Source organism: Hakea prostrata, chromosome 3 (assembly GCF_041222555.1).
Source record: "Hakea prostrata isolate BN-2017 chromosome 3, UWA_Hpros_2, whole genome shotgun sequence".
Lineage (NCBI taxonomy): Eukaryota > Viridiplantae > Streptophyta > Magnoliopsida > Proteales > Proteaceae > Hakea > Hakea prostrata.
In genome coordinates, this window is record NC_142602.1 from 54,532,566 (window position 1) to 54,543,893 (window position 11,328).

Consider the following 11,328-nt stretch of genomic DNA (forward strand, 5'->3'; position numbering starts at 1 on the left):
TAGGATGATGCCTCCGCCCGCACACCACCATTTGCTCTTGCCCACATTTTGCAGCATTATTCACCATTAGTGCCTACCCAACAAACCGCTAAATTTCTACCACAATCCCACTTTGATTTCCTTCTTTGTGGTTCATCCCTGCTGAAACGGTTTTCCAATCGATTTGTGAATTAGGGCTACTCAAGTTGCATTCCAGCACAGCTACAACACCCCACAACACCACCTCTCTGCAACCGCTAAGTGTTCTCACTCCACCCTTTCGTTTGTTCCCTATTTTGAATTTTTTGGTTGTTTGTTTTGTGTTTCTCTATTCCATTGTTTTATTTTGTTTTGTGTGTTTGTTTTCTGCAACTACCAGGTGTATTTGTTTGTTTCAATTTCTGTTCAGTGGGAGCCAACAACACTTGAGAACGATATTCACTGTTTAATCACTCCTTTCTGTTCATTTACCTATAATCACTGTTTCATTTGTTTTTGTTGGTTTGTTTTTGTTATTTTCAGCAATACTCTGTTTTTGTTGTGTTTTTGTTTTGTGGTGTTTGTCTGTTCTCTGCACCAGTTACGTGCGCAAATATGTAACTGGTTCAGGGAAGTCATGTTCTACTCCTTTGTTTTTCCATTATGTTATAACTGTGAGGACACTGCTCATTTTAAGTTTGGGGGTAAGCTTTGCCCTGTTCCAATCATTGCATGTGTCATCTTGTAAACAATAGTAATTAGACATATATACAAAAGCCCTACACCAATTTTAGTAAACCCTAAATTAGGGTTTCGATTAAAATTAGGGTTTGAAGTAACAGTGACCAAATACTCAAGATGATTGCAAACGATAGCATAAACAACATAGATTAACCAGAGACTAGTAGAAAGACCTTCGATCGAAGTAAACAAGGTCATACAAGAGGTAACCGATCAAGTCCAAAATCGAAACTAATGCTCTGATACCAAAACTGTTAAGAAATAGCACTTAATTGCAGTGGAAATATACACAAGAAAGAAATAACTATGCAAGACACCAAATATACTTAGTTCGGTCGAATGACCTACATCCAAGGATGAGCAGTGAACTCATCAAGCCATGCAACAATCCAATAGCAAAGCAAGGTTATAGCCCTAAGATCTTGAGGTAAGAACTCCATACATAGACCAAGAGAGAAAACAACAAGACTGAGGAATGACTACACCTGAAACCGTAGATAACCGAAGCTTATTCTCCCTTCTTGCGTAGAGCCAAGAACACCACAACACAATGCCTTCAACGCAACAATAGCAAATGCTATTCAACCACCATGAGAGCATCACCCAAGAAGAAGATGAAGAACTAGGGCACAACTGAAACACCACTAGCACTAGAGAGCAAGAACCAGAGAGAATGAAGCAGAGAGAGAGAGAGAGAGAGCGAATCGTATGAGAATGATACGATTACCCTAAACCCCCAAAATAAATATTAAACACATAATAGGATTGAAAAGACCAATCTACCCCTCTAACAAATACATAAGACATACTCAGTCCTAAGGAAAGGCAAATGACAAATATACCCCTGTTAACATATACAACAGTGGTCCTGTGAGGCTGTGATGGTTTCACTTCCCCTCCAGCTAAACCCTTTTGGTTTGCATGGATTGATGCTGCTAGCTGTATACCCATCTGAGAATTACAACAAACCCTAACCCACATCTATTTTCGGATCCTCACTAATTACTCTACTCACCTACCTCACCGTCTTTATATTTCAATGTCATCAAGGTCTTCACCCTCACCTGATTCCCCAAGTAAGTGGTTCTGATGATTACAGTAATGGAGGTTGCAGCCATCACAAATCTGGTGGTTTTTTATCTTCTAATCAACTCAGTTGCTTCTGCAACTCCTAACCAATTTGCCAATGTAGCCTCAATAGTCGGAGGCGAGGCTGGATGGTCCTTCAATTCCACCACCAACTCCTCTTCCACTAACTACACGAACTGGGCAGCTTCGGAGACCTTTAAACTTGGTGATCATCTCCGTAAGTGAATGCCAAAGCAATGTTGCATCTCTTTTTATCTCTCTAGATCTCGTAAATTTCTGATTGTTTTCGGTTTAATTGACTCTCTAGTTTTCAGAAACATTGTGAATGAGACAGTGATCCAGACGTATAATCAAACAGTCTACCAAAAATGTAACTTTGATGAAGCAGTAGATGAACATGCGTTTTGGTACGGTGCCGGAAATACGACGGTGAATGCAACAACCTGGGGGGTGGTGGTGTGAAATCCAGCCCAAACCTAGCCAGGACACCCTATCTATTTTGGGTGAAGAAAGGTTAGTTTAATGTTACATCTTGAAGTTGGACCTTGATTCCAGTGTTCTATCTCCTTCTTCTCTCTTTTCTTCTTCTTCTATCTTGATGTTTTGATTATGGAGAAGGTGTTACACTACTTAACTACCTATTCTCTGATCTCCTTATGCCTTAGAGTGAACTCCCAATCACTCTATACATTCCTTGAAACCACATGGTGAATCTCCTCAATTCTTCACTGATTTTGATTGAGTTTTGGACAGCATGATCATTCTACTGTAGCTTCTTTTCTCATTAATGTTTAACATGTTTGATCTTAGCCTTTATTGCTGTTCCAATGTGTTTCATCTCCTTGAATCAATTCCCCTTTCTTTCTAGCCATTTTAGCCTTCTATGTTGACCATTGATATATGCATTCTAGTAAGTTTCTATTTTTGATTCCTCTCATTCTAGGATTAGTATTCTTTTGATTTTCTATTTAGTTATTCTTGCCTCTGATATGTTCTTGATATTCCATTAGAGTGAAGCCTTAATCTCTCTAATTCTTCCCTTGAATCCATGGTGAGTTTGCTATGAGAACCATGTTGTTTCCAATTTAGAAACTCATGTTCCCAATTTATAAAGTACTGATTTTTGGACCATGGATGATGTCAAATTCATGCTAGATAGTCTTATTATGTGTGTGTGAAGTTGCCTTTCGAATTTCGGATCAATCGGACTTCAAACGAAGAAGTTATGACCAAAACAAGGCAATCATCTGCACCTTCTTTGTCTCCATTGGTCGACTGATTGGTCGATCGGCCAGTAGACCAATCCAATCGACCAATGAGATCTGTTTTCCAGATTTAGGTCTTTCTTGCTCTATTTAAGTCCAATCTCGGGATTAGTTCGTCTCCTCTTGCCTCCTAAGCCTCTGAACGAGTTAGAACTCCATTCTAATCAATTTCCTTGCATCCTTGGTTGATCCCTCGCAAGAACTCAAGTAATCTTCTTCCTCTTGCATCAAAGGTATATCTACACTCTCTTCTTCTTCTCCATCTCTGTTTTTCTTTCCTTTTTGGGCTGACATAGTAGAGAAGATGCTGCATTCTCTGTTGCAAACATCTCTCTACTCATCCCTCATGATCTTCCTAAGGATTAATGGCTAATGCGATGATCTTAACCATGATCATTGCAAGCTTTTGAAGGAATCATGATCTTGTCTTTGTTCATCTTTTGATTCAAATTCTGATCTTCTTAGATCTGTTTTATTGATCATATTAGTAATTAATCGCTGTGTTTTCTTTACAAGAGTTGTAACCTGTCAATCTTTAGTTCTTTCTTCTTGATCATACCATGCTTTCTTCGAAAACCATAACTGATACATTTATGGTAAGTTTTGTTTCCTTATTTAGATTCATGTTCTTCAGTCTTAGATCTATTTTTCTTGAAGATCTATGCATGCTTTTCATGATTTCTTTATCACAATCAATGATCCATCATCCTATCGTTCTTGTCCATGATTGTTACTATGAATTCTTCAAGAACCATGATTGATCTAATTATGGTAACTTTTGTTTCCTAATTTGTAACTTGAAGACTTGATTTGATTAGTGTTTTGAAGTCCTCTATATACTAGGATACTGTCATAGTAGTTTCCCCCTTGTTTAGTACCCTTTTGAACCACCAAATTCGGTTCTTTATTCTTAAAACTCTGATTTTGTAGGCCACTGTCTCCATTGGTCGACTGATTGGTCGACTGGGACAGTAGACCAATCCAATCGACCAATGAGTTCAACAACTCCAGATTTGGTCTGTTTTGGATGTTTTGATATCTTTTCTGTTAGGGATCTTTCCTAATATGTTGTATACACTTGTTTAGGACCTTCTTCTCAAGTTTGTCAAGATCTTACTTGATTTCTTAGGATTCCTTTGCAAGTTATAAAAGGTAAGGATGGTTACTTCTATAATAGCATAGATTGTGTGATTTTAGTTTCTAGATTAGAATCTTTCGGATTTGTTACCATAATTAGATTCTTTCATGAATATATTACTGTTGTATTTACTTCAATTACAGTAGCATTATTTACTTGCTTTCTTTAGTTTATGAAAGTGTTTATTTGTCAACTGTATATGAGATGAATCTTATTATGGTATATTTTCTATATACTGTAAATGTGTATGATATGATTGATTTGTGATTGTGATTGATTAAGTATGGTTCGGGAAGGAGAGGTGTCCTTTTGACACTTCTGTCCTTGGACAACTACGGGAATATTATGGGATGTTTTCGGAGATGCCCTATGGACACCTTCCTAAACTGTTGGATGACATATTTAGGACTGTCTAGTAGTGTTTGGCTAGGATGTCCCGTTATGTCAGACCCTAATCGGAGGGGCATTGAGACCGAACGACCCGTGGTAGCAATGGGGATTTGTGGGCGCTCAAGACCGGTAACCAACCCGTGAGAGGACAGGAATCACATTGTGGGAGCCATTTATTGGTAGGGTTGCATATGGATAGACTTGGGCTCACGGGCGCTCAAGACCGGTAACCAACCCGTGAGGGGACGTGAGAGCTTCCCGTTTACCATATGTGGATAACCAATAGGGTTGATGAGTCCGTAGTCAGGGACTATGAGGACTCTAGTGTGAAGGATACCGGAAAGGGTCGTCAGGGCGAGGAATGGACGTATCTGGATATGACTTGATATAACTAAGTAGAAGACTTGCATTTGGCTAGGCTTAACCCTGACATGCGCCGGTACTTAGACCAATGGTGATGTGAGAGAGTGGTGACCTATACCCCAGCCATGGAATGTCCTGAGGGATGAAGGACCCATTACCAACTAATGATGAGTGAATGAGACTTTCCTAAAGAAGTACGGTGCTATGACTTAAAGCATGTCTGCCAATAGAGACCAACATACATAGAGTTAGATTCATACATTCATTGTTTGTCTCATACCATATTGCATTTATGTTTGTTCTGAAATCCTGCCATTTATGTTATTATGGATTTAACTGCCTTACTGGGTTTCTTTCGAAACTCACTCCTTTTGTACCATATCTGTTGTTAGACTTCTCTGCAGGTTTGGAATACGATGACAGTCCATATAAGGAAGGGCAAGGTGAAGAAGACGAAGACTGAAGATGAAGAAGAGCCAACTGAAGATGTGGATTAGATTTCTCTTGTTTCTTTTAGACTTATCTTTTACCTTACATGTATTAGCTTAGAGGTTTACTTAGATTTCGATCTACCTTCCGCATATGTTGTGGAGTATATTTCCGCTATACTCTACAGTTGTCTTTTGATTTGGTATCATGTTTTCGCACTCTGATATTCTTAGTGATTCTTTTGAGATCTTTTCTTGAATTTTATTATTAACTTATTATAATACATTGATAATAGAAGATCTATCAATGGTTATGTTGTTTCCTTATTTGGCATAATTGTTAGTTGGATGGCCAAGAGGCAGAGCATAGTTGCCTTATCTACTACAAAGGCAGAGAACATGGCTATGACACACGTAGTCAAGGAAGTGATTTGGTTGCATAGGTTGTGTAAAGAGCTAGGTTTTACACAAGGTGGAGTGACAGTTGGGTGTGATAGCCAAAGTGCAATATTCTTGGCCAAAAACCCAGATTCTCACACAAGGACCAAGCATATCAGCATACAATACCATTTTATCATAAAGAAGATAAAACAGAAGGTTGTGATGGTGGAGAAAATTGATACAAAAGTATATAGTGTTGATTTTCTTACCAAAGCAGTGAGCCCAAAGAATTTTGAATGGTATAGAGTTGCTTTGGGTTTGAGGAAGCATGTGAAGCATTCTCTAAGTGGGAGAATGTTGAGTATGGCTCCACGTTTAATATCGTCACCTGTTAACCTTAAATGTGATTTTATATTCTTACCCACATTTAATAAATTCATTTCAAAAAACAATGTCAAATTACTTCTCTACCCCGTGGCTTAAACACTATTCTTTCTTAAAAAACCTCGAAGAGAGAGTTGAAAAAAAAAAAAAAATAAAAAGAAAAAAAGAAAAGAAAAGAAAGAAGAATAAGTTTATTCACCCATCTTCAAGTCCGAAAACAAAGGATCAACACTAGAAATGTAAAAGAAAAGCCATGAAAATTGGTTAGAAAAAAAAAAACTATGGTTCTATCTTCAATGACTTTCAAAGGCCCGATAAAAGAGACCTTTGAGGAGAACAATCCTCAACCACAGTTTCAACTGAAAAAGTGTAAGCGGTTAAATATGAGAGTGAAATTTTTGAAGGTGGGCATATGCATGGACATTCTTTTTACGGTTTCGAAATCTATGGATGGTTCTTTGCGTGATGAAAATTGAGAATGATTTTACGCATTATTTAATTGTAAGGAGCAACCCATGCAAGTTCTGGACGTTTGTTGCCTTCTTAAGAAGAGTTTTGATGAAAAACCTATTTTCTGACTTGTTGAGCCAATCCTGTTCCAATCATTAATTGTTGGTATTTTCCTTGTTTCTATCAATCAAGTAATAGGTTGTTACTCCTTTAGTTGTGTTGAGTATGGCTCATGCTTCACATCGTGTTGCCAACAGACATGGGGGTATGGGGAGGCCACCCCGGCGGGGGTGTGGGAGCAGGTGCCCCGGAGCCTATAGAGGATCCATGTTTCTTTGGGCCTCAAAGTTTATTTATATTTCGGGCTTGGGTCCATGAATAGCTGTGGCTTAGGGTTTCTAAGCACACACACACACACACACAAATTATATATATATATATATATATATATATATATATATATATATATATATATATATATATATATATATATATATATATATATATATATATATATATATAGCCTCACATTGAGGCAAACCAGGGTAAAATTTGTCTCTTTTTTTGCTTGTTTTTTATTCGATTTTGTGTGATTGATTGCTCTAATCCTAACATTTGGTATCAGAGTGGCAGGTTCTGCGATTAGGCTACTTTTCTCTTGCAAATTATGTTTTGCGATAGGGTTTTCTTGATAGAGAATGATCTACAAATTGGATTTGTGAAAGATGTCGACTAGTCAATCACAAATCGAGGTGGAGAAATTTGGAGGAAAGGTTTACGAGTTATGGAAGCTAAAGATGGAGGCTTTACTCGTAGATATCATAATCAATATGCTTTTATCTTTCCTACCTTGTAGATATGAAATTCTTTAGAGCTTTCAATTTGGCCCAAATATGAGACTCTACTCATATACCATTCCTCCACCTTCTCTGGCTGATCTTTCATACAAGTGTATAGTATTGTAGTTGAACTTAGAAAATAGAGCTTAATTTAAGGGTATTATGGTCATTTTAATTTTGTAGGGGTAATGTGGGTATATTGAAAATTTAATTTGAATTTAAACAGTTAATTATATACAATCATTGGGAGGGGGTCTTTAAAGGTTTTTTCAATTTTGGAGGGAGTGTGCCCTGTTTCCAATGAAAATGGAGGGAACTCATGTAAAAAGTTCTAAAGTATATAAAACAAGTATTACAAAACCTCTTCGTATACAACTGACCTATAGAAATTCGGGCGGTAACAAAGTTCATAACTTTAGATAACAAAGTTCATAACATCCCCTCTGGTACATTACATTAAACACGTTAAGATAATAAAAAACTAGATAGACTAAAAGAATCGTATGTTGCAACGGTCAAGGAGAATATGCAATTGGGAAAAGCATGAGGAGATAGTCCTTCTCATCCAAATGGAAAGGTTGGTGATGCCATGTTCCAAGGCCTTTTAAACACCTAATACAGTTGCCATTGGAGCAACATCAAAACAATCCAACTAAGTTAAGAAGCTAGCTATCTGAGCTAGAAAACGTCCATTATCAGCTACTCAAGAAGTTCATGTGTTAGGTACTTGACCAGTGCGCTAAAAACTCAAAAGTTGATGAAGTGAGTTAAGGCAGGTTCTTTCACCTATCCCACACTAGGGTGAACCCTATTAGGCATATAACACCACCCCACTTCAACGCCTCTCGCGAATAGTGACATGCAATGACCATGTAGGTTTGATGATAGCATACTAGTAGGGGGTGACCTTATAGGCACCAAGGGAAGAGAAGAAGATGCCAGATAATGGGACTGTAAACAAGGAACAACTATAATGAGAGCCAACAATTTATTGATTATAGTATTTGGGTGGAACTGGGATTAGGTAATAGGTATCTCATCTTTAAAAAGTATAATGCCATGCACTACCAAATATAATAGCAAGATATGGTTGAGATCCTCCATTGGCGAGGGTAGAGAATAATACTATCTTCACACCCTTTACCACATGTTCAAGAACGAGCATAACAGAGAAACAAATGAAGTTTTTGAATTTTCTTATTCAGTTTCACCTTAGTTGGGGTCTATGTCTTTGGGTTGCTCTTAAGGCTTCTTTTTTCTTTTTGTTTTTTTATTAGTCGTAATATATTTTTATTAATTTTATATGATATTTATTTGCTGACCAATATGTAACCTACCCTACACCCATCACTTTATGCATAAAAGTTGCATATATGATTAATTCAGAAGGGACCCAATTTAACCATATGAATGGACATTTCATCATCATCCCATTCGGATGATATAATTCGGGTTGGACTCGTTTATGACATTTCCAACACATAGGTTAAATAGAACTTGATTTCCTATCACAACAAAATCATGTGTTGTTTCATACCCACAAAAAAAAATGTGTTGTTATTTTATAAGTAAAAATTATTATTATTATTATTATTTGCGTTTTGTAAACTTCTAGGAAAGTATCTCAATGTGATCAAGGACCACTTTTAGATAGAGACCCAGCGATCAGATTAGATTCAAGATTTTCTGTCGTAATAAAATAAGAATAAAAAATAAAACATTTATTCCTGGTGAATTTTCTTTTTTTTTAATAATTGAGAAAAAAAATTAAGAAAATATTAAAATCAGTCCTTGATCTTTACTTTCTCTTTCTTTTTTTTTTTTTTTTTTTCCTTTTTCCTTGAAAGATGAAATAGATTTGAGACCTGAAAAAGGGAAAATGAGATTTTAAAATATAGCAGGTGTTGAATCATTATTCAATCCCTTTATTCTAATAATAGAAATACGATTAAGATCCATACTTCTATAAAATAAATAAAAATAAATAAATAAAAGAGTAAATTACATGGCACCCGCTATAAATGGGGTAAAATTCTTGACCACCTGCTATTACCTCCTAAATTATGCGGTACCCACACTCAAAATTACAAGTTACCCACCACAATTGCGTTTTTAGTTAAGTGTAGGTGTAAAAATGCCCAAAATGCTCTTAGTTATATTTAAAGCATTTAAATATTGTTTTCAAATTACCTAAATACCCTCCGGGTATCAAAAAGACTATATTACCCCATTTTGGATTCAGTAAAATTACATGAATACCCTCAGTGTAAAATTATCAATCCCACAGCACAAGTAAATTTCACGAAATTACCCTCCCTTGTGCAAAATTATCAGAATACCCCAAATTTACCCCCTAATAGTGCCCATGTCTGCAAGCATCGTGTCTCTGTCATCTCCTCCGACCAACCTCTGTTGGTCTCCATTAACGCCACACCTCTTTGGTCTCCTGCTTCTCGGAGTGAAAGCATCTCTCCACGAATGCCTTCTCGGCTCTCCACTTTCTTGAAAGTGATTCCATCGACGCCTCTGCAAGTCGCCTCTACAACTTGTCGTCACTTTCGATCTCTAGGTTTTGCTTTTATTTTCTTCTTACACCTCACCTCTGCAACACTCACCACTTAAGTACAAGGTAAGATTAGGGTTGTTCTTCTTACACCAAATCACACGCATAGATAGAATTGTGGCTTAGGTTAGCTGGTTCGACCACTAGTGTTGGTCATGTTGGGCCATTATCAGGCAACTTAGTGCCCCAAGACCTAGTGCACACATGATGCTCGACGAAATGCCTCTGTGAGCATCATGCGATGCACCTACCCAATGCACAACCCTCAGCCCCACCCGCACCCCGCCAGCCCCTTCCCTACCCCGACTATCAATCTATATTTCTCATCTTATTGCAAGTATGTGTTCTGTTGATTGAGTTTATCAATGTTTTCAAATGCTGTTAGTTATTACAAGAACTTTATTTGCATTGAAGGGTTACATGATTTTCATTTAGATGATGAATGTAATTGATGTTAGATGAGGATAATTGGTGTGGCATTTGTTGGTTATCAGTGTGTTCAAATGTTATTGGTTATTTCAAGAAAAAAAATGTTATTGTAAATGTGTTGGTAAATTGGTGTGGTATTATTATTTCAATATGGTTGAGATAGTTGAAAGTTGACTAACTGAGATAGATAAATATTGAATATTGTTCATTTTGTATGTTATGTTTCTACAGACTTAATTTCTTGTGTGCATTTATCAAGATGTCAACTTCAAGTGAAAGTGTCAATGATCATCGAGGTAAGTATCTAAAGTACAAGAACAAGAACTACAAATGTGGGAAGAAAGCAGCTATAAAAATTTCAAAGTCATCTAACCATCCCAACAGGCTTTATCAGACATGTGAAAACTTTCCTCAAGGGTGACGGTTTTTCATTTGGTGCAAACTAGTTAGAGAAGCAAGCAGACTCAATTAGTTACTCCCCACTAATACACTCAAATTAGAGGATACTATTAAGCTATTGAAGGAAAGAGTGAAGCAGCTGGAGAATGATGTTAGGTCAATGAAGCATGATCAATCCTTAATCAAGAGTGATCAATCCTTCATAAAGAGTGTAGGTGTAGGATTGGTTTTGATGTTTGTTATAATATTATGTACCTATCCATGGTCCTAGTAGGTACTTGTGTAGTAGTTGTATTGAAGAACAATGGGTTTGTAGATATATTAAATTCCCAGATCATTTTTTGTTTTTTTGGAATAGGGATGTAGCCGCATTGAACCATGAAAAATGTATTATTATATAATAAAGTAATATTATGTAGCCGTCTTGCATTGCAATCAATTTTTTTTTCTTGTCTCATTTGACTTTATCTCGATCTTATATGGCTGCAAGCCTTCTTTTCTTATTGGCTTC

General features: G+C 36.8%; 1 protein-coding gene across 1 annotated transcript; it reads left to right on the plus strand.

Moving 5' to 3' along the window:
- Positions 1–1,800: 1,800 nt before the first annotated feature.
- LOC149022511 (early nodulin-like protein 18) lies at positions 1,801–2,250 on the plus strand. Its single transcript, XM_089147642.1, has 2 exons — positions 1,801–2,005; positions 2,096–2,250. The coding sequence occupies exons 1-2, from the start codon at positions 1,801–1,803 to the stop codon at positions 2,248–2,250; spliced, it is 360 nt and encodes a 119-aa protein (XP_089003768.1).
- Positions 2,251–11,328: the final 9,078 nt, after the last annotated feature.